At 31.5% G+C, this 24772-nt stretch overlaps 4 protein-coding genes across 4 annotated transcripts; 2 read left to right on the forward strand and 2 right to left on the reverse strand.

Moving 5' to 3' along the window:
• Nucleotides 1–1029: 1029 nt before the first annotated feature.
• On the forward strand, nt 1030–8738 carry LOC123921426 (molybdopterin biosynthesis protein CNX1-like). The gene is made up of 13 exons (XM_045973965.1): nt 1030–1411; nt 1498–1624; nt 1742–1872; nt 2847–2948; nt 3068–3151; nt 3924–4151; nt 4342–4520; nt 4605–4709; nt 4896–5204; nt 7060–7217; nt 7310–7416; nt 7959–8015; nt 8314–8738. Exons 1-13 carry the CDS (start codon nt 1259–1261, stop codon nt 8533–8535), a joined length of 1962 nt encoding a protein of 653 aa, XP_045829921.1. The 5' UTR covers nt 1030–1258; the 3' UTR covers nt 8536–8738.
• Nucleotides 8739–8761: 23 nt separating this feature from the next.
• On the reverse strand, nt 8762–10305 carry LOC123921427 (inactive protein RESTRICTED TEV MOVEMENT 2-like). Its single transcript, XM_045973966.1, has 2 exons — nt 10137–10305; nt 8762–9673 (listed from the first exon to the last, which is right to left on the reverse strand). Exons 1-2 carry the CDS (start codon nt 10237–10239, stop codon nt 8865–8867), a joined length of 912 nt encoding a protein of 303 aa, XP_045829922.1. The 5' UTR covers nt 10240–10305; the 3' UTR covers nt 8762–8864.
• Nucleotides 10306–13208: 2903 nt separating this feature from the next.
• On the forward strand, nt 13209–15653 carry LOC123921942. Its single transcript, XM_045974683.1, has 4 exons — nt 13209–13657; nt 14431–14522; nt 14688–15000; nt 15496–15653. The coding sequence occupies exons 2-4, from the start codon at nt 14431–14433 to the stop codon at nt 15511–15513; spliced, it is 423 nt and encodes a 140-aa protein (XP_045830639.1). The 5' UTR covers nt 13209–13657; the 3' UTR covers nt 15514–15653.
• A 5731-nt stretch (nt 15654–21384) lies between these two features.
• On the reverse strand, nt 21385–23079 carry LOC123923213. Its single transcript, XM_045975896.1, has 2 exons — nt 22914–23079; nt 21385–22261 (listed from the first exon to the last, which is right to left on the reverse strand). The coding sequence occupies exons 1-2, from the start codon at nt 23026–23028 to the stop codon at nt 21573–21575; spliced, it is 804 nt and encodes a 267-aa protein (XP_045831852.1). The 5' UTR covers nt 23029–23079; the 3' UTR covers nt 21385–21572.
• Between the last annotated feature and the right edge of the window lie 1693 nt (nt 23080–24772).

Raw genomic sequence — 24772 nt, forward strand, 5'->3', positions numbered from 1 at the left:
CTCTGTGTGAAACCAACCACAAAATTACCAACATGATCCCGAAAACAGGCTTTCATCGTTGTTACCCCTACTTCAACACAAAAGTAGCATCAACATTACATTTTACACAACCATTGCGAGGTTTTTCCCATCTACCAACAGTAAGCTTTTTATCTTCTTAAATAACAAATAAATCGAGATTTTACTGTATGAGCTGCTTAAAATTATGGGCTTTATTTGTGAGTCTTTAGTCATTATATTTTGGTTCTGCTAATAAAAATCAAGTTACAAAAAGACCGGATTGAAACTAAATTTTGATGTTTATGGAAATGCAAATCTAGAATTATTCTTTATTTTTAACAATACATTTTTATCTACGACACAAATTTAAATCATGATATTTTGACTTTCATGAGCAATTCATTGCATGTTACTCTTTAGAATTCTTCACATCACAACAAAAATTTATTCGCAAGACATGAGTGTAAACATGAACTTTGGGTCCATTGTGGTTACACATAGGTATACAACACAACATATACGAGAATTTATACCGGTCGCTTTATGTGATAGTGTCAAGATACATACTTCCATATATAATTCAAAAACTCTTTTCAATTATGAGAATTTGGTTTTTGACTAAAATTAGAGAGACATCTACAATTTGAGACTTTTCCCTCTCCTTCATATGGACTTTTCCACTCTTTTCCGCTCCACTATATATCTGTTAAACTCCGTTGCAATTTTTTTTTTGTCTTTCACCAACAATTTGATCTGGTTCGGGGGTCAGTTATGGCATCAAGTGATTCCAGCCCTTCCCGATCGCAGTTAAGAACTCGGTTGCAATTTTTATCTACACATGGGAACTTTTATTTTTTACAAGAAGCTATGGACAATTTGCTAGATTAATCAAAATGGGACAATTTGCTACCAACTTTCCATTCTTTATTCCCAAACCAAAATGAACCTGGACCATTTCTAGATTAATGATTAATTAAATTTATATATCCTTCTCAAAATTGACAGTTTACACAAAATAATAAAAAAACTAGAATGTCAAAAACTAAACCAAAGTCCAAAACCAAACACAATCTCTTCAAAATGGAAGTAGTAATTAACATCCTAATCTCACGACTCCTCCCACTTTGAAGAGACAACCATCAACCATCATACACTATAATACGTAAGAAAATAAATAAAATACAAAATAAAAAACAAAAAACAAAGCAACAGTAACAGTAGTATCAATCACATTGAACACGACCCCATAAACAAAACAATGATCTCAGTTACTGACGCTCTCCAAACGGTTCTTAACGCCTCTAAACGTCTTCCTCCAATTTCCGTTTCACTTCACGACGCCCTTGGTAAAGTCTTAGCTCAAAACATTCATGCCTCTGATCCTTTACCTCCTTACTCCGCTTCCGTCAAGGTACTTTTTTCATTCAATTTCTTCTTCTTTTTATTATTTCTCACTTAACTAATAAAAACGGGCTTGGGTTTTTTCTGTTGGAACAGGACGGTTATGCGGTTATAGCTGCCGATGGGCCTGGTGAATACCCGGTGATCGCTGAATCAAGAGCCGGTGATGATGCGGTTGGTGTTACCGTTGTTCCTGGAACTGTTGCTTATGTAACAACCGGAGGTTTAATAGTTGTGATTTGTGATTTTTTGTTGTGAAATTGATTGTGATTATTGAAGTTTGTTATTGCTGTTGTTAAGTTAGGTTTAATAGTTGTGATTGTGATTTGTGATTTTTCAGGACCTATACCTGATGGTGCTGATGCAGTTGTTCAGGTTGAAGATACTGAAAAAGTCAACAATGGTGGTGATGAGTTTGACCGGGTTAGAATATTGGTGAAAACTACTCAAGGCAATGATATACGCCCCGTGGTATGTAATTAACTATGTATGTATGTATGTATGCATGCTTGTTGTTAACAATACTCGGTCGTAGTACTTTAATTTTCATCATGATATTGAGTGTAACTATGATCTATAAAGCACTGACATAGACACCGATAATAATTTAAGGAAATGGAAGTGAATGATTGTACATACACATTTCAGACACTGGATTCTTCTTAAATTTAATCCGAAAGTGTCAACACCGACACATGTCGGACGCCATAAACATTTTCAATTTGAAGTGTTATGTTCGTACTACATTGGTTATATGCTGACACATAGACAATAACACGTAGACACTGATAATAGTTTAAGAAAAAATGGAATTGAACGATTGTAACTACACATTTCAGACACCGGGCACTTCTTTAATCCAAGGTGTCAACACTAACACTAGTCGGACACCAGAAACATCTTCAATTTGAAGTGTTGGTACTTGTTACTACATAGGTCATATATTACGATACATGCATTGTTTTGGAGGTTATGTGCTTCTGGATATAATTGGGATACATTACATACATTCATAGAAGGTGACATGGTGTGTCTATTTACCCCTTGGACAACGATTCCGTGCAGTAAGAGATTTCATAGTTAGATGATGATTGATTGACTTGTATTTGACTTCACTAAATTGGCTTTAAAATACATTTTGGATTATGGGTGTCTGATCTTCATCCGAAAACCTAAATTTTCCACTGTAGAGGATTCAAACCCATATTCATTACATAATGATATTTACAATTTTAATGGAATCAGACTTCGTGCCAATTCATTGTTTATTAATTTGAAGTTTTATTCTATTCTATCAGTTGACCTAAATAAGTTAAACTCTTATTCTTCCATTATTTTGAGTAACTAGCCTACCATTATGTGTATTGTGTATTCAAATATACATGTTTTGATGTATTCTGTGATCTATGATTTTGCGGTTCATCCAAAAAAGTGTTCATTGACAGGGAGTTGATATCGAGAAAGATGCAATAGTATTAACATCTGGAGAAATATTAGGTGCTTCCGAGATTGGCTTGCTTGCTACAGTTGGTGTGACGACGGTAAAGGTAATGGAACATGGTTTCTTTTTAGTTCCTTTCACGGAGGAACTTTTATGTGCCCTTTTGTATTCTAGTGTTTTACTATTGCATATGTAATGATGGGAAAGAAAAATGCTTTGGTGCAGGTGTATCCTACTCCAACTGTTGCTGTTCTTTCTACTGGCGATGAACTTGTAGAGCCATCTACTGGGCATCTGAGTCGTGGTCAGGTATTGCTATTGAGGACTAGGACTTGTTAGATGAGTCGATTAAGTTTTTGTGAAGATGCCTAGTAGGAACGCTAATGTTCTAGTTATTAAAACTATGATGGGTAAGCTGATTTTTGGACTTTAATCAAATTCTAGGTAAGGTCAGGTTATTAGTGTAATATAATGCAGATTTGCTATAAGTTCAAATTTCAACCAAGAAGATTTAATTTAAAAGAACAGTGACATGGGAGATGATGACTTGAATTTTTTTCAAAACTTGCCAATTTCGATATTATCTTTAATAGACCATTAACTTGCTGATGTGTGTTTGGTTTTCAATTTTCATCACAGCCTTCCCATTTGCTTTTATTTACTTTTAAGCTGTAATACTCATTAGATTAAAACAATGATAACGATATTGTAATATTTGGTTCAGATTACTCAATCAGTATCTGAGTCCAACTAGCGGCATTGCAGACTAGCCGCATTATTAGTATGCACATGGAACTTCAATGCTCAATCAACTCACTTGAGGCTGAGCGATTGAAGCTTAAATCAAACATGTTGTGATATTTGGATTATAATAAATATATATATTTTTTTTGTATATGAATTTCTTACAATGTATACACATGCATTGTTCAAAATTTGTTGAACATCATTATACTTGTTTTACGATGTTACTCAACTACCCATTTATTTGCTATATGTTTGGATTTTGAATGTAGTTTACAGGAGGTATTTGGTTAATGTAATTAAAACAAACATTAGCTAATATACAGATCCTATGCAGATTAGGGACTCTAATCGTGCCATGCTGCTGGCAGCTGCAGTACAGCATCAATGCAAAGTTGTGGACCTTGGTATTGCTAAGGATGATGAAGAATGCCAAGGAAGGATCTTGGATAAGGCTTTTGCTTCTGGAATTAACATTCTCATAACTTCAGGAGGTGTTTCAATGGGAGACAAAGATTTTATTAGGCCTTTGCTTCAAAAGCGAGGAAAAGTACATTTTGATAAGGTAATGTCACAATTTTATTTGATTCCTATTGTTTATTCTGATGATCCTGTAATTTGGTTTGGTGGTGTAATTGTATGTCGTATTTCTGCAGTTGTAGAAATAGTAAAATATTTAAAATTTTATCTAATGCTTTGGCGAGTATGATTTTATGAATCCTGTTATCTTAACTTAGGATTTATCTATATTTCAGGTGTCTATTAAACCAGGCAAGCCATTCACTTTTGCAGAGATTGGCTCTCAATCAACAGAAAGTAAAATTCTAGCTTTTGGGCTACCTGGAAATCCTGCCAGCTCTTCAGTTTGCTTTCATCTCTTTGTGGTTCCTGCTATGCGCCAGCTTGCAGGGTGGACAAATCCTCATAACCTGAGGTTACACAAACTTCTAAATAGCACTCATTGTTGAGATGGAATGCTTGCTTTCTCTAGGATTTCAGTAAATTCATTTCTGTGCAGGGTACAAGCTCGGCTTCAACATCCCATAAAGACGGATCAATTTAGACCAGAATATCATCGTGCCACTGTTATATGGACTGAAAATGATGGAACAGGAAGCCCTGGGTAAGTTGATGATTGAATTGCATTATTGTGGTTTTAGTCAGAAAGATCTATGGACAGATATGTTTTCTTTATAGCACGTATTTTTTGGGGGTGTATTTACTTGTTTTCCAGAGGCCTAATTGCTATGCCTATATTTGATCTGGTTTCTCTAATGAATGAACTTTGTGTGCTGCCAATGAATTTCAGTTTTGTTGCCGAGAGCACTGGTCATCAGAGGAGCAGTCGACTACTTAGTATGAAGTCAGCTAATGCCTTGCTGGAGTTTCCAGCAACAGGCAGTGTTGTATCTGCTGGGACCCCTGTGGCAGCTATCATAATTTCCAACCTAAGACCTATGGATTTTGGCAAGAATCATATATCATCACACTCAACCTCTACTTTGCCAGGAATTAAATCAGATAAAATAACTACAGATTCTTCTGGGGGTACTGACCTCAGAGTGGCTATTCTTACAGTAAGCGATACAGTTGCTGCGGGGACTGGACCAGATCGAAGGTATTGTTGACCTTCATTTTGTATTTTATATGGGTGCACGCAGACAAAGAGACATAAATAGTGCGGAGTATCAGGACTAGGCATTTCTTAACCCATTTAGAAAATTAGAACTTTCATTGTTAAACAAGCTGAGCAATTGATTGTCTGTTTTGGTATGCAACCAATTTTATCAGGAATATTTAAGACTAAAACCAAAGTTTTTGCACTTTCTAGATGAAGTAACTTCTAGGTTCTTCTGATTGACCGCACAAATTATTTTTTAATGGAATAAACCAGTAAATTACATGATTATAAAAAAGGTTAATGAGTTATTGGCCTTATTCAAACCAATAAGGCTAGATATGTGTTTTTGTTGCTCTTAATTGGGTGAATTTAGTGTACTCTTTCAAACCAAAGAAAAAATTTCTGTGAATGGTAGAGGAATGGAGCAACATAGTGTTTGTTCTCATTAAAGCTAGATCTGTATATGATATTTCATGGACAACCGCATTTGTATGCCACTGAAAAAGTTATATCAACTAGTATTGTCATAATTGTTAAATAATATTCTTCCCAATTGGATAAGGCTAAATGGCATCTAGATACACCTCTTTTAATCATTATTTGGAAGAGGTCACAAAGTTGATGCCAAACTAAAGAGCAAACTTGATATTAATCAATGTCAAAAGGGGCATTGGATATACTGAGTGTTCTGCAACAGTTTTTTTTTTTTTTTGAAGAAGCTAAATTAGCCCACCCAAATTGACACTTGAGAGAATCGAACCTGAGACCTTAAGGAGGAGCACACTCTCAGGTCCCAAGCTAATACCACCAGACCAAGAGTGTTCTGCAACAGTCTTATAGTTGGAGCATCTAAAGATAATAATTTCCTTTTTATAAATTCTATTTTAGGTGTGGATCTATTCTATTGACCGTAGAACTCAGCCTTATCTTCATGGTATCAGGCTGTGGTTTCATACTATTGAATTTCCACACATCTTATGTATAATAACACTTAAGGTTTATCTGTGTTTTATACATAATAGGACTGTATTTTTATTTTATTTTTTATGCTCCATTCTCTCTCTTTCTTTCTCAAACTGGCTGTTTGTCCGCTGCTTTCAAATTGTTCTCAGAGCTGTAGGTTCTTTTACTAAATTTTACACAAATTTTGATGAATGGAAGGGGCTATTGCCATTTTTATGTGGGCGTGTAGGCTTCAATATCAATCAGAAAAGAAATGTTTCACTGAGCAAATTGCTCTAGACACCAGAAACAAACACTCAATCATCCCAGTATTAGGCATTCCTCCTTTTCAATTTTCTATTTGGCCATGGTAGTACGGAAAAATCTCTTGGTTTTCAAGTGGCTTCGTTAGGAAAAAACTTATGCATGTAAACTCTTAGGGCTCAGGGCTGGTCTGTGGTTTTTATCCGTTAATTGTCTGTATTTATCAAAGTGAAGTTCCTCCGGAGATTTCCCCAAACAAAAAATAAGTGTAAATGGAATGGGTAGGTTACATGATGGTTGTTAGTATTTGTCCCTACTGAGGCATCATAATTTTATTTTGATTGAAGCTATCTGATTATATAAAAAACGGGCTTTTCAAAGTGAAAAAGATCATATTATTATGTATGTTTGCCAACGTTTTAAAGTCTGAACTGGATATTAAACTACCAAGATATCTAGGTCATGGTTTGATTGGTTCAAAAAATTTATATTGTGGTCAAATCATGTTCAACTAGACAATATAGTACGGAGTAATAGGAATGAAGACATAGATGTTCATGGTTCACTTGTTCAACCAGGCAGTTCAGGCTGGTTTTAAATCATTGGTATTAGCATCAAAGTTTGCTGACTCTTAACAATTAAACAGTGGTCCCAGGGCAGTTTCTGTTATTAATTCTTCTTCAGAAAGGCTAGGAGGAGCCAGAGTTGCAGCAACATCTGTGGTTCCAGATAACATAGAAAAAATTCAGGACATTCTAAGAAGATGGAGTGATAATGAACAAATGGATCTTATAATTACTCTTGGTAACCTTCTATGTAACTCATCAGTTTCTCTTAAGAATAAAAGTTGTAGTTGCGTGGATTTAACTTCCATTGTTTTTGCTTTGCCAATCAAGGTGGGACTGGCTTTACCTCACGTGATGTAACACCGGAAGCTACAAAAGCATTGATTGAAAAAGAAACACCTGGTCTTTTGTATGTAATGATGCAAGAGAGTTTAAAGGTATGAGCATCTATACTTATGTAGTTATAGTTATTTTTTTTTTTAAAAAAATTATAGTAATGTCTCTTGTAGTTTGTGGTTTCTCATACGGTGACCTTAATTTTCTGTTTACATGTTTTTATTTTCCAAATTAACGTTCAAAGAACTCCATCAGTTTTTTTTATCATCATGGCTATGTAATTTTAAAACCATAAAAGCCTATATATTTAGAGTCATGATACTTTGTAAACTGTTATTTGCAAGCTTATTCAATGTTGTCTGTTTGGATGCAAAGTAATAACCGAACCACTTTCATTTGATAACAAAGTAAAAAAAGCTTGTGTATAAAAAAGTTTATGCATGTAGAATTATTCATATTTTTTTATTTTATGTTTAAAGGAAGATCAACCTTTAATTCTCTTAATTTGCTCTTCAGTCTTTTTGGATGATGTAATTTTACGTATTCTTAATTATGTTGAAAGGTATAATTGGTTTATGTCAGTTAAATGGTTTCCAATGGAAGATAATTCTCAAGTATTTCTGTTGTTTCTTTGCATGAATAGGTGACTCCTTCTGCAATGCTTTCACGCTCTGCAGCTGGAATCAGAGGATCAACCTTGGTAAGGAAAAATGCCAAAAATTTATATCTACTTAAAAAGTATATTTATGTATCATGTACGGAGGCTGAGCTTTGACTCTCGATGATTTTTTTTTTCATATAGTTCTGGTATTCATAAGTAGTTGTTGGTTTCTACCTGGTGCAGTGGTGCTGCATTAGCGCTATTATAATATCTAGTTAGTAAAGTCTTGCGTGAATTGATTATTGCAGTAAACAGTACACCCTAGATTCAGATATATAATTTGAGTGACGTTAGGCTTGTATTTACTGGCTAAGTTATTGTCTCTGTTGATATTCAGATCATTAACATGCCGGGAAATCCAAATGCTGTTGCTGAATGTATGGAAGCTTTATTGCCAGCACTTAAGCATGGCCTAAAACAGCTCAGGGGAGATAAGAGAGAGAAACATCCTCGGCACATTCCTCATGCTGAAGCAGTTCCTACAGATGTTTGGGAACAGAGTTATATGTCAGCCACTGGTGGTGGGGGCTCTGATGTCTCTTGTTCCTGTTGTAAGTAAATTTGATTATATTTTCTTGTTTGCTTCCCCCTTTTACCCCCAGTATCCTTAGAGGGGATCGGTTATGTTGTTACTATTGGATGGTGAGTGGAATGGATGAGATGAAATAAACGTGATAAAATCACCTTTTTGTGATGTGAATATTTTATATTGTAATAAAATAGGAATGGAATGAAAGAGAATATAGATGTTTGTGTATGAAATATAGAATATGTCTACACGACGATTGAACTGAAATACAGTTGGCAGAGTCTGAATTCTTTTATTGAATATGTGCATTTAAACATAAAGGAATATAATATAATGCACCATTTACAAATATTAGTACATCAGTAAGGATCTAATAACAGGTCTTCAGTGTCCAATTCTACCTGAGATGATCCAAATGCCTTTCTACAATAAAGCCCAAGTCCCATGACCAATAAGATTAGAATGAACCATGCAACCAATTTCTGCCAGTCGTTAAGCCCTGCGGTCGAATCGCCAAGGGCTTCATTTTTGTCCCGATTTGAGAGAGCCTTACAGAGTGTGAAATCTACAAGCCTAGTTTTGGATCTTGAAATAAATTTGGCACCTTTGGTTTCAGGAGATTTAGAGGTTTCTGCATCTGTTTTGGTTATTGATTCCTTCTCCTTCTGTGGTGGTGTATTTTGATCCGAGACATTAGTCTTTGTTTCTGCTTTCTCTTCTTTAGCTTTCGAGATACCCTCCTGACCAGCTCTTTGCTCATCAACTTTTTGTGACGGTTCCTTTGGACTTGGAGCTTCTTCTGGAGGATTTGTTATTGTTTCTTTTGTTTCTACTTTCTCTTCTTTAGTTTTTGGGGTACCCTCTTGAGCACCCATTTTATCATCACCCTTTTGTGATGGTTCATTTGGTCTTGGAGTTTCTTCTGGTGGATTTGTTGCTGCTGCTGCTGCTGCTGTTGTTGTTTCATTAGGCTTAATCAGTTTGGCAAATTTGACAGATAACTTGCCACCCTCAAATGATGCAGTCACACTGTCTGCGTCATAATCAGAAGGAATGGGAAATTCTAATTTAAAACGACGCCATCTGTTCTGAAAGGTCGGTCGTTCGCCCATCAGCCTTAGAGCAGGTTTTGAGGTCACTTGAACCTTCATTTGATCCCTTCTATATCCTGCATGTTAAGACAGTTAATGAAATGTCTTTTTTGGCTATGAAAATAGATGAAAATTTAATGCACCTGAACATTAATGAATAGCAAAAAGTGTTTATGCATGGAAAATACTTAGTTATCTTGTGAGTTATTTTGTCTGACCTTGTTTCAGTAATTTTTTTACAGCTTTGGGATAAATTAATTCATTTAGCTTACTGTATGATGATAACATGATTTTGGCCAATAACTAAGTTTAAGTCAAAGTGTTCAACGATGATAATGGATGGGTTTATTAAATTTTACTTCTTACTTTTTAATTCTTCTGTATTGGGACAAAAATAAAAGTAAATCAAATAGATAAATATTTATCCTATTTCTTATAATATAATATATGAAATATGAAATATGTACATGATAGTAATATATGATTGTTAGGTTTTAGGATTGGAAGATTTTTGTTTTGAAAACATGAAATAGCGTTTACCTGGTAACATAACAGTGAAACTCCCATCATATTTATCCCATTCATGATATGGTTCAAAGTCTTCATAGACACGATCAGCTTCTGGCTTTGTAATTGTATCCATTTATTATTTTGTCTTTGTTTCTCTTTTGCTTTTATGTATATATCTTTGCCTCTTAGTAATTGAATTGATCATGACTTATGACATGGTGTTTCTTTTATACACATCGACGAGAGATGTATTTTGCATGCAAATTCATGTTCTATATTTGATTCATTACTTTCTTTTCGTGCAAACATTATGTTATTTCTGTCTGGTGGAACAAGAAATATAATATGCTTTAGCAACAAATGAGGTGACCTCGTGCCTTGGTAATGCTAAAATCTAAACCAAAATTTTGTTCCTGTTACCTTTATCCCGACATAGGTTTTGGTTGATTTAATTTGATGGACAAGAAAACAACAATGAGGGTGTATAGATCCAGGACTAGTTTGGATTTGACTTAATTTTGAGCTTATGAAACTAACTTATGTAAATAAATAAATTTTTATGTTAATTTATAAGTTTTTACTAGAAAAAATTGTATCTTTATAAGTTGTTTTCTCATAAATTACATTGAAAACCTTATAAATAATACATAAAAACTTATTTATTTGCATAAATTATTTCGCATAAGCTCAAAAATAAATCAAACAAACGAATCCTCATTCTATCAAATGAGGGTGTTATGACCCATTGACCATCGTCAATGCATAGGGAAAAAAATTGCATCCTTAAATCTTAACTCAACTGACAATGTAAATATTATTATGATGAACACATTTATTCTAGATATCGAACTTGAGATCCGCAATTGTGCGAGTTTTTGATATTTGCACTACATTCTTAACAAGTTGAGTTTTATTATATTGACGGAGTTGCAACATTTAAAATATGAGTCATGTTAACATTTTGGGACATATGATAAGCTATCTAAATAAAAAAATTTATTATTAAATAATATAAAAAAATTAATGTTAAAAATATTTATTACACAAGTACCAAAAATATATTTTTATATTAGACTCCTTGGCATAACATGTGCCAACATTTTCCTTATAATATTTGAACCTCAATTGGAGTCTATTTTCATTATGTAACTTTCCAGAATTATTTTGTTTTCTAAGCACCTTAAGATTCGTTGAACCTCCAACATTCATTCTTTGGCGAAAGAATTCCAAATGATCTTGCTCGTCTTTCGCATTTGCAATATCTTTATCTTTCAAACAATGGCCTCGAGTCGAAGGTACAATCCCTCGTCAACTTGGAAATCTCTCTCATTTGGAGTACCTTGTTAGAAGGTGGACTTTCAAAATCATTTGGTAACCTATGTTCATTGAGGTCACTAGACCTGTCAAGTAACAAGTTGAACGAACATGTTTCAGTGATAGTACTTCATAACTTGTTTGTTGGATGCAGTGGCGGAGCTAGAAGAATTTTCCGGGAAGGGCCATTAATTATTATTTTTTTATATATTTTCTTGTTTGTTATATGAATATATATACTTTGAATGAGAAGTATCAACTATCAGCACCAATGTTGTGGTTTGTTCATGTAAGTTTTACCTGCAAGATCAGGGTTCAAGTCTCACATATTGCAACTTTTTAGTATTTTTTTGTTGTTAAAAATAGCATTAAAATGGTAAAAATGAACTACGCATTATAATTTGCAAACACTAATATATATCATATACCTATAAACCAAAACAAAATGTATATATACCTATAAAAAATATAAATACTGAAACTTGGGGCGGGCCATGGCTCTGCCAAGCCCATGAGTGACTCCGTCCCTGGACACAATTATATAATTTAAATTGGTTGATAAAAGGATATTGTGCTATCTGATTTTCTACAATGTGATTCTATTTTTAATAATTTTAACCCAATGTTTTTAATTGTGTCATCTGTTTCGTCCATATGTATTAAATGATATATATAATATTAAACATCGAGTTTGTACCAAAAAAAAAATATTAAACATCGAGTTGCTAAAGTGTTATTCTTTGTATTATTATAAAAAAAAGTGTTATTCTTTGTAGATTATAGAGTAAATAAATATGTCAATATTCGTTAATCCATGTGTCTATTATTAAAAAAGTTCTATCCAAAAAATAATAATTCAAGATTAAGTATTGGATATATATTTTAGATTGAGACTCAGGGCGGCTCCTATGAGTGTGCAAGGTGTGACCATATAGGGCCTCTAAAATTTGGAGAAGTTGGAGGCCTCTTATGGATCTTCAATATATGATACCAACTACCATACCAATGCTTAAAAAAGTAGTTATTAGTAATACTCCCTCCGATCTATATATAAGAAAAAGTTGATTTTTTAGATTCACCATAGAATTCACGTATCTAGACAAATAATATAGTCTATATACATCTATTCTACAATGAATCTAAAAAATGACATACATATATAGGACCGGAGAGAGTAATAATAGTAAACAAATAATACTCATAGAAATATTATTATTATTATTATTATTATTATTATTATTATTATTATTATTATTATTACTACCACTACTACTTAGTTGATCAATTTGCTTCAAAAAAATGTTAAAATGTTGACATCTTTTAAATAGTTAGAAGATTGATAGTAATATTAACTTGAAAATTATATTTAGATCTTATTGATTAAAAATGTATTTTTTTATGTTAGTTATAAGAATGACCTTTTTAATGTTATTTAAAACTTATATAAAGGATAATTTTTATTTTTATTTTTTATTAGGATCCATTTTTAATAATTGAGCAGAGCCTCTAATAAGTTAGAGCCACGCCCGTTGAAACTTTACTGTATAAGATCATGTGAATTTTTACTACAAGACTAAATTGTATACATAAAAAACAAACAAGACTAAATAAATACGTCATAATAAACCATAAATAAATTAATCTAAGTGATTAGAATTTTAAATACCTTAAATTAATCTTCTAGTTCTTGACTCTTGTCACAACTCACAACACACTTTCCAACAAAACATAACTTTTAAAATAAAATAAATAAATAATTGATCCTCAAAAAGTAAATAAAATTGATCCTCTAAAATAAATAATAAATAAACAAGTAATAAACTTCTCACTATAAGTCTATAAGTATAAAACCATTCATTTTCCATTCGTTTTCAATTCTGTCTGTCTCTCAACATTTCTTTCTCTCTCTCTCTCTCTCTCTAAAACAATGGATCTCCATCCCCGTCCGCCGCCGGCAACCACCACCAACGGCGCCGTTGCGACAACAAACCACCATTCCCGCCGCCTGAAATCCCCTTCCCCATCACCAAAAGCTTCAGACGCTCTCCCTCTCTACCTCACTAACACGCTCTTCTTCTCCGTCGCGTATTATCTCCTCCACCGTTGGCGTGACAAGATCCGTAGATCCACTCCTGTTCACGTCGTCAGTCTCTATGAAATTGCCGCCGTTGTTTCCGTCATAGCTTCTTTCATCTACCTTCTCAGTTGAAGTTCATTTTGGAAGATCCTCTCAATAGGTTTGTTTCTCTTACTTTAATTTCTTTATCATTTGAATGGTTTTTGTGTTAATTTGGTGAAAATAAATTAGGTTTGTTTGTTTGGATAAACTGCTTAATTACGTGCTTATGTATAAGTGTTTGTGCATAAGCCGTTATAAGTGTTTGGTCAAGATTCTCATAATAAATCTTTTTTTTTTTAATGAAATCTCAAAATAAATCTTTATCCAACTGTTTTTTTTTTTATTAAAAAAAATCTTTATCTAACTTACTTAGTCTCGGTAAAATCTTTTTTTTAATGAAATCTCATAATAAATCTTTATCTAACTAACTCAGTAAAAAAGATATTATTATATGATATAAGGTGGCAGCTGTAATATTATTTATTTTTGACGAATAGATAATAAGGCATAAACAAAAAAGATATTATTATATGCCAGCTGTAATAATATGGTAATAGCGTAATATTGACGCAAGTTAGTTACAAAAATATATCCGTTGCGCCCTAATCCGCGCATATAACAACATCAGTGTCAGTGTCACCACATTCTATTTCTATTTCTATTCTCTCATTCTCATAGATTCATTCATTTCACTTTCTCTTTCTCTTTCTATCTATTCTCTCTTAGATAGATTCATTCTTTCATTTCGCTCTCGCTCTTTCTTTTGTTCATCAAACCTCTCGCTTTATCTTTCTATTCTCTCATAGATTGATTTCGCTCTCTGTTTCGATTATCAAATCTTTCTATTCTCAAATCTCTCGCTCTCTGTCCGTAATATTGACGCAAAAGTAGATGGAGATGATGATGATGATGGAGTCTGATCACTCTTGTAATTTTCTTCGTCCAAACACACTTCATCCTTGTGAAGGAGGCTGGTTACTTAGGTAAACTATTTATTCTACTGCTCATCATTTTATTTTTCTTCTAGATTAATTAATCTTTCTCTATGTAATATCATGATATAAACAACACAAATCTGTATAAAACTTATATAATTACTGCATTATTATAATTAATCTCTAAACTGATTTTCAATCATATGTTTGCAGCTGTTGTCACTCTTGTGGGATGGTTTTCAAAGATGATACAAATAACAATTCTATTTTGAAGGCTGTTTCTAAAAAGAGGACATATGCTAGTTTTATAGCAAAAAGAAAAAGAGCAAGAAAGACTAAGATTAACAAGATTGAAGATCATGACTTAGAACAATATGATGGGCTTTTCAATGATGATACAAAAAGCTATTCAGTTTCGAAGGGTGATCCTAGAAAGAGGACGGCATATGATAGTTTTATGGCAACAAGAAAAAGAGCAAGAAAGTCTAAGATTAACAACATTGAAAATAATGACTTAGAAGAATCTGTAAGTACTATATCTTTCTTGAGTTTTTTTAGTTTTTCCTCTTAATGTAATTTGTTATGCTTTTTTTTTATGTATTTGTTATGTCTTTTTTGTTTCACATGTTGTATACTTGTAGTATTAGTGTATATTAGGTTTAAGATTATTTGTTCTATCTGTCTTTTTTGTTCTATCTGCTTTTCAAGTTTTTATAATATGATTAATTAGTATCTTATGTCTTTATAATTTTGTATTAGTGTGAAAGATAACTTTTTGATATACTTTTGTTTGATTTATTTATTTTACAAATAAAATAGTTGATGTGTATCCTACTAGTTGAGTCAAACAAGTTGAAAATAACTTTTGTTTAATCAATACGAAGAATTTTGCTTGATTTTTTATTACTCAATAATGTAGTAATTAACTTCTATATATTTTTATCAATAGTGTGACTAACAATATATTTTACCGTCAAAAAACAAATAAACTAACAATATGTTTTGTGGGTGTTTCTTGCAGGTTGGTTCAAACTTCTAGTTTTCTATGTTGACGGTGAAGATGCAATGAATTACAACACTTTTTGAAGAGCATAGTATTTTAGTGCCTCTTATACTACATTTTATGTATAAAATGTAATATTTCACATTACTTAGAGTGATGAGTTGATTTTTTTCTAAGAATTCAATATTGTAAAAATTTATTTACATTGATCGTCATCTAAATATATAGAGTAAACCGATTATTGTTTGAATGAAAAATATATTAATTTTTTGAATGTGTGGTGACATCCTTAATCCTTAGTATATTAAAACAAAAAACATGGTTGCCGCCTATAGGGGTGAGCATGAACCCGAGACCCGACTCGAAACCGATATAACCAACAACATATTGAAGCATTTGGTCGGGTGCGGGTCGGGTCACGGGTCAACAAATTGCGAAAAACCGGGCATGAACGATTGCATACGGGCGGGTGCGGGTCTATAAAATTCAATCTCTTCATAACCGAAACCGACCGAACAACCATTAGATTCAAATTAATTTTTTTCCTTCTCTTCCTCTCAATCTCATATACTCTTCTCTTTGTTATTTTTATCCATCTTTGATATAAGATAAAAATGTTATATTTTACAAAGCTTATAATTAATAATATGATGATGAAGAAGGTGGAAAAAATATTCTAATATATATATTCTAGATCTATTTTAATTTCTACGTCTCTTCTACTTGATATTTTATTGTGTTTAGATCTACATATTGAAAGAAAGTAACTGCATCTAACCCTCTTTGTTTTTTAATTTACTTCGTCTATCTTTTGTTGCATTGTGACGAGGTATTAAACTATTCGAAAATTAGGAATTTTTGGAGAATGGATGAGTTTTAGATGTAAACAAAGTTTCGATATAACCCGTAATAACTGACCCGTTCAACCCGCCACCCGTATGACCCGAACCCGAACAAACCGAAGATATAGACGGTCGGAATTGGGTCCAAATTAAATGGTTGCGGTTTTTATCGATTTAGTGATTTTCAGTCCGAACCCGACCGAAACCGACCGATGCTCAAGCCTAGCCGCCTAAAGTAATACATGTGCCGCCCAATTCAACCAACTCTTCGGCTCCCCTACAATTTCACCTTCTATCTTTTTCTTTTTCTTTTTCTTTTTTTATTTTATTTTCTTTTCCAATCTTTAAGTGATTAATGATTTAACTTAAAGTAAAATAAGTTTGGGTTAAATGTATTTTCAGTCTTTGTAAAATTACAAATTTTTAAGTTTAGTCCTCAAAAAAAATTATTAACTCTTTAGTCCCTATTTTTATTTTAGTTTTAATTGCATATTTAGTCCCTTATATTTATTTTATGTTTCAATTTGATCTTTTATGTTTAAAAAATTTCAAGTTGGTTCCTTATACTATTGATGTCAACATAAGTTCTTCCTTTTCATTAAATTTTGAGATAATTTTTTCTAACTTTTCGCTAAATTTTGAGTTAATTTTTTTAAAACTTCCAAATAGTACCCATCTAAGTTGTTTGCGTACACAAATCTATTAGGAATGTAGATGATTTAAACAAAAATTTGACTAAAAGGACCAACTTGAAACTTTTTAAATATAAGAGACCAAATTGAAACATAAAATAAACACAAGCGACCAAATATGCATTTAAACCTTTATTTTGATTAATTTTTGGGACTAAAAGTATAATTTTTTGTAAAAAGTTTTCAAAATTTGTATTGTTCTTATAAACTACTCCCTCCGGTCCTTTTTATAAGGAACAATTTGGAAAAAAAATTTGGTCCTTTTTATAAGAAACAATCATTAAATTTATTCTTACAATTCCATTTCTACCCTTATTAAATTGTATCTATTCCAAAGTTATGCATTAATTAGAGTGACATATTCCCTAAGAATAAATTAATACACCAAGGTTAGTTTTGGAATAGATTGTAAAATTTTAGAATTTTTATTAAGAAAGATAAGGTTTCTTGGTATGTGTGTTTTTACCAAATTGTTCCTTATAATAAGGACCGGAGGGAGTATAATACTATGAAGGATTAAAATTACTATTAAAATTTAATATGGACTAAATTTCAAAGAACGTAATTTTGTATAGGGAATAAAAACATAATTAACCCAATAAATTTTTTGTCTTAAATATATCAAATTTTGTTTTCATTATCTATAAATTTTGTTAACAAGTTTTGGTGTTTCAAATATTTTTCGTCAAGCCTTTTGGTCTTCAAATATTTTTCGTCACGACTTTTGGTCCTTACTTTTTAGTCAATTCATGCATGACATTCGAAATTTAGAATTTTTTACGGTCATATTTAGTACATTATAAAAATATCTTTTGCAAAAACTTAATTTTTTTTAACAAGTAATGAATTAAATATGAATTTTTAAGTTTTTGTCACTTAACAAATCATATTTACGATCAAAAGAATTTTTAAGTTTTTGTCACTTAACAAATAATTTTTAAGGGAGAAAGTTTTACAATATCAAAGAAATTATATCAAAATAGCAAAAGAAGTTTGTAGAAAAAGATAGCATATGACGATCAAAAGAAAATTATACGGGAGAGAATGTTTCTTTTCAAGGGTCATACCACACATAATTGTTGATCTCCATAATTGCTTCTAATTTAATAATTTGATAGTTTGCTTGAAATAATGTTGATCTCCATTATTTTACAACTTAGTTAGATTTGTTATTAGGTTTTATACTTCCCCTCTCTATATGTATCTTTTTTGCAAAATTTTAAATTTTTTTAACAAGAGATAAATTAAATATGAAGTTTTTTTAATCTTTTTCCACATATAAATTCATAAATAATTCATTTTATGTTAAAAAAAATTAAATTTTTTTCAGAGATGTTCTTAGAATAATATTATAAACATGGATACAAAAAATCATTCAAAAATGTGAAAGTATACAAGAGTTTGATTAAAAGTAAGACCAAAACGAATCATTGAATTAGGAGAACATGAATTTCGATTTCTGAGAGTAACATTTTTGAATAAAATATTATTTATATCACGATCGAACTCTAAATTACCAAATTTCTTCTCCTAAAAAACGGAGATTAAGAACAAAAAAATTGCCATCAATCTATTAACTTATTAAACATTTTTTTTAATCCATAAACCATATGATTAGGATCTTCATAACTAGACTATTTTGAAATAAAAATATTATTTAGGGTAAATAGGGTTTTACCCCCCTGCAAAATAAGCCAATTTTGCATTACCCTCCTGCAAAAAAAAAAAAACTTGAGATTACCCCCCCTGCAATATGAAGATTCTCTCTTTTTACCCCCTGCTTGACAACTTGGCATAGAATCTTTATTTTTTATGAGGTGGCATGCATATGTGGCATTTATTTCATTTTTATTTTTTTAATTTGCACATGTCATTTTTATTATTAAATAAATTGGTGACAAAAATTTTAAAAATTCCACTTAATTAGTTTTTAAAAAAATAAAAAATATTGTGTCAAAAAAAATTTATTAAAAATAAAATATGTTAATTCAAAAAGATATGTTAATCCATTGTTTCTAACAACAAAAAAAAAAAAAAAAACTCACAATTTTTTCCTGTAACATAACACAAATCTTTCTCCTTCTCATTCTTCTTCTCAAAACCCAAAATTATTTTTTCTCTAACACAAACTTAGAATCTCAGAATCCTTTTTCTCTAAAATAAAACCTAGAAATCCGCCGAATTCGTCGAAACAAATGATTGATGAAGAACAAAGGCAGGAACTAGGAACCGGATTTCCTATAAAGGCAGAAACTGATTTTTTGAATTTATGGGTTAGGGATTGAATTGATGGGATGAAGAATTGGGAAGAAGAATTATGTTTTTGGGTTAGGAAGAAATTGGGTTGTTGCAAAGGGATGAAGAATAGAAGAACAAAAGAAATTTATGATTATGTTTCTGGGTTTACCGAGATTGATTTTTGGAAGAAAAAAAATTGGGTTCTTTTTGGATTGTTGTTCTTGGTGGTGTTGATGATTTTGTTGATGTTGTTGTTATTCTTGGTGGTGTTGATATTGTTGTTCTTGTAGAATGATGAAAATTATTGTGGTAGGGATGAAGGGGAAATTAGAAAAGAATTTATTATATTTTTTTTTAATTTTTAGTTTATTTAATAATAAAAATGACATGTGCAAATTAAAAAAAATTAAATGCCACATATGCATGCCACCTCATAAAAAATAAAGATTCTATGCCAAGTTGTCAAGCAGGGGGTAAAAAGAGAGAATCTTAATATTGCAGGGGGGTAATCCCAAGTTTTTTTTTTGCAGGGGGTAATGCAAAATTGGCTTATTTTGCAGGGGGTAAAACCCTATTTACCCTATTATTTACAAATTCATTCATAAATTTATAATTTCTATTCTATAAAAAATAATAATCATATACTTGTAAAAAAAATTATAATATCTATGCATTGCCCCGTGCATCGCACGGGTAGAAGTACTAGTTTTCTTTAGAGATAATATATATAAATATCGTCTTTTTAACTTTGACATTTTCACCAAACATAGTTCTACACTTCTACTCTACTTACTTCACTTGGCTATCTCCTTGTAACATGAGTTTGGTCTTATGGACCAAAATATATTAATGATGCATAACATTAATGCATAACATTATGGTCATTTCGGTATCCATTTGGTGAATTATTGATCCAAATTGAGTTGTGTTCGAAGCTTTGAAGTTGTGTCTCGAAAGCAGATTTTGTGCAGAATTTTGGGGGACATATCTTCACTAAAACGGTAATTAATCTCTCATTGTAACTCCAAATTTAGTGGGGTTTGATTCTGTGGAAAGATAACTCGATTACGGTCATTTCGATATCCGTTTGGTGAATTATTGATCCAAATTGAGTTGTGTGCGAAGCTTTGAAGTTGTGACTCGAAAGCAGAATTTTAGGGGGGGCGAAATCCAAAAAATTATAAAATAGAGGGGGTAAAAGTCCGCGTTTTAAAACAGGGGGGGTAAAATTCCGATTTAATCAAAATAGGGGGGGCAAAACTGCATTTAAGCCAAAAATAAATAAAATAAGGTTCATGCTAATCAGTGTCCCGAGGTAAATGTTAAAGAAACTAAAAAAAGAAAATTTTAAATAGAAAATAAAACTTTTTAGATTTTTGAATAGTTGACTGTACGAGGTTCAATGCCAAATTATTATTTTTCTTCTTTAATTAGTGCCCCGAAACACTATTTAATATTTTCTATAAAATAATTGATCCTCTAAAATAAACAAAGTAACAATCAAATAAAATAACTTAACAGGAAAATAAATAAATAAATAAAATAAATGTTAAGACCTTGAAATTTATTTAAGTGTGACATTGAAATTTATCACATGATTTTGAGACCTTTGGAGATCATTGCTTCCTAGCCGAAATTAGAGACATATTAAATATGTCTCGTTCTTGAACTAAATAATGGTCACAATGTGTTTTTGGTGCTAAACGCAACTACATTTCAAAAGGGGCTTATAGTTTACCTACTTTTACCATGATACAAATATGTAGCTAGATTTGCTTTAGTTTTTATGATAAGTAAGTTAAACTTAAACTTGACCTCAGAAGTGAACCCCAAAATCAGATTAGACGGTCTAATGAACTGGATACTGGTGATAGAGATTATCAAACCGTTATCATGTCTTATAAAATGGACGGTAGAGATTAAGAATAAATTAATAATAATAATAATTGAGGCACTAGCTGTTTGATATACTTTATTGACATATAAAATAGTTCTTTTTATGATGGTAAATTTAAGATGAGAGTATAATGCTTCACATTTACCCTCATCCAAAGACACTAATGAAACTCGAACTCGAAACTCCCTAAATTTAAGATTTATCTTTTTATCACTAGACCAAACATTAAAAAATATAAATATAGTTTTGCATAAAAAAGTTGTTATAAGACAATGAGTTTTGTAATACATGTGCACGTTAAGTAATAATTTAATCAATCAATCAATCAAACTCATTGTTTTACTCCTTTATTGAATTTATTTATGCATTTACAATAGTAGATATGCATATTTGGGATTAAAATTCCTTTGTTTCTCCTTGAGATGATTATGATGATGACCAAAATGCATTTTTGACATACACCCCAAGCACCAAAATCAACAAGCTGGCCACAATCATGTTCACCAATAACTTCCCCCTCTTAGTCCTTGTGTTAACACAGCCAAAACCTAATTGGTTAACATCATTATCATCTCTTGATCTCAAACTTATGTTAAAATCTAAAATCCTTGTTTTCAATCTTTGTGTCATCTTTGCTTGCCGCTTTCTCAGACCCTCGGTAGTTTCAATGACTTCTTTTTTCTCCGATGACTCGTCATTAGTCCTCACATTCTTTTCGTTTTCATCTTTTTCTTCTACTTTATTTTTTTCTTTTTCATCACTAATCGGTTCGTTTGTGTTTTTCTTTGGTGACTCTCGTTGCTCATCAACCACTTGCGCTTGTGTCGGTGCCTTAGGTTCATCACTATTTTGTTGTGGCATTGAAGCTTCTTGTGGTGGATTAGTGATAGCTTCTTGTTCTTGAGGCTTATTAGCTGGGGTGATTAGTTTTGGAAACTTGATTGATAGCACTCCACGTTCAAACTTGGCATTGACATCATTGGGGTCACAATATGTAGGAATTGGAAATTCTTTACCAAAACGATGCCATATATTCTCAATCCCTTGTCTTTCACAATTGATCCTTAGGACACCTTTTGAAGTCACTTGCACTCTTAATTGTTCCTTTGTGAATCCTGTTTTTTTTTTTTTGTTGAAATTGAAAGTATATACATGCATATAGAAGAAAATGAGAAAGAGCTTAAAACAAACATAAATGATTTTTTGAAATAAAAAATTGACAATAAATTTTTACAACCAATTGAATGGCGAATGCACTTTTAAATATATGGTTAATTACGTTTAGTGGGTGATTAATGAACATGAGCCGCAACTCATTATTCACCGACCATCTATTGGACATACTTAACCACAATTTTGAAATGCGTTAACAACTTAAAAAGTTGTCGCGAAAGTTGCCGGTTTAGCTACCCTACTACTATAGTCTTTAAACTCATAATATGTCTAATATATTTTTTTGGGTTTTACAAACCTTATTTTAAAACTCAATGACTCACCCGCCCGCAATGCAGCATATCAAACGTCTATCCAGTCTTTTACCATATGAATTGTACTTACATAACTTATGTTTCTAATATTATGTACTTACAATATGATTAATTAATACATTTAATTTTTAACTTAAACAATTATAATTTGGAGAAGACATTTACTATGTATAACTAATATTTAAATAAGAATGATTTGATACATACAAAGTTTGGGTAAAAAGATTATAAAATCTGGAAATTTCAAATGGATTGGAGAGGTGTGAGAAGTAAAACATACCTGGCAGCATTAGGACAAGAGTAGCACTTACTTCATCTTCATTCCATTCAAAATAAGGTTGCAAATCTTTGTAAAAACGTTCAGTTCCTGATTGTGCCTTTTGAGTTTGATCCATGCTTGTCAATTTCAATTGATGTTATTTTGTATTTATGTCTGATAATGAAAGCTATGGTTAGTGTTGCTTTTATAGGCATCACAATAGGACATTATTATTCATTATTCGTTGTGCTTTTTTGATTTTTAAATTAATTAATGTAATATATTATTTTGTTTTATTACTTTCTTTTCGTGCAAACATTGTTTGTTTCTCTGTAGTTAAGGCTCTAATGCAAGAAAAAATATATGCTTTACCTTGTGTTTTGGCAATGCTATACTAGAAGAAGATTCCTACTCCTTGCAAAACCCTCTAAGATAGGGGTTTTAGCATTTATCAAACTATTAATTTAATAAAAAGTGAAAGTTAACACAATAAATTTTATTTATTAGTGCATCATAGTGTGGAGGACTATGGTTCGATCTCCCGCAACTGCAATCGAAAGAAGATTGAAATCACTTAATATCAGAATTAACCTCCGAATCAAATTAGACAGTCCTGTAGATCAGATACCAGTGGTGAAAAAAATAATTCTGAATTATAATGTGTTCGAATTTATGGCCTTACTATGATAAGTAAAATGTATCACAATCATTTTTACTAGAAAAAGACAAATTTCAAACTCTTAACTACATGAGTAAGATGTATAAATCTTTGGTCACTAATCGAATAGAAGGAATAAAAGAAAGTTTAAGAAAAATGGATACCTAGTACACTAAATAAATTTTGCATCTTTTGTTAGTTACATCCAAAGTTCATAAAATTTATAATACTTGAGTCAAAGAAAAGTTGCTTCCAATTCTAGGTAGCATATTTCTAAAAGTCTAAAAGGTAAAAAAGGGAAGAATATCGCGAGCTCACTAATCTTGTTATTTGTTCTTGATATATTTTAGAGTGAAAATTCATTTTGGTTCTTCACACATTTTTAATAGGATAGTCCCGATAAAAATAAAACTCAAATTAATTTCTAACATTTTCATAAGGATAAACTAGTCATCGATTTCAAAACAGTAAGTATTGCACTGGACAAGATAATATATGATAGAACAAAATTGCACAGGAAAGCGATAGAGAGATACTATATTTTATATTCGAAAATGAAATGAATATTTTCATTTTTTTTTTATAGTAGTATTATAGACAAAAAGTTGTCTTGTGGTTTAGCGATGAACAAAAATTCTTGTTTTTGTCCGATCCCTTACTACATATTTTGTTCAGTCCCATAACCAATTTATGAATCAAACAGTATACTCACTCCAGCCTTATTTATAAGCAAAAATTACTTTTTAAATTCATTAAATAATTGATATATCTAGTCGAAGGGAATACAAGTTATACAACAAATATTGTCCCTGTGTCCTGTTTTTTAGCATCAGATCAAACTCACCCTAGAATGTTTTTATTTTATTTTTTACAGCAATGTTATAGTTGAAAAGCAATAATTCAAATTTAAGAATCCATAATAATGGATTGTTCATCTCTTTTTTTTTTTTTGGTTACAACGGATTGTTCATCTCTAGTGAGAAAAAAAGTTGTAATTGAATGAAAAGTAGCGTAGTCGTAATCAACAGCATTGATTAAATTTGAAATGGAAATTGATTTTGGGCCATTTATTTATTAATAAATTAGAACATGAACACCAAAAATAGAAAATAAGTACAAAATATTATCAACTACAACTCAGTTGGAAATAAAAGCAGTTTATGACAAAGGTAACAAATGCAACAAATAAGAATATAACATCTTCAAAACTGGTTGCCGATGA

The sequence above is a fragment of the Trifolium pratense genome, linkage group LG4 (assembly GCF_020283565.1).
Source record: "Trifolium pratense cultivar HEN17-A07 linkage group LG4, ARS_RC_1.1, whole genome shotgun sequence".
Lineage (NCBI taxonomy): Eukaryota > Viridiplantae > Streptophyta > Magnoliopsida > Fabales > Fabaceae > Trifolium > Trifolium pratense.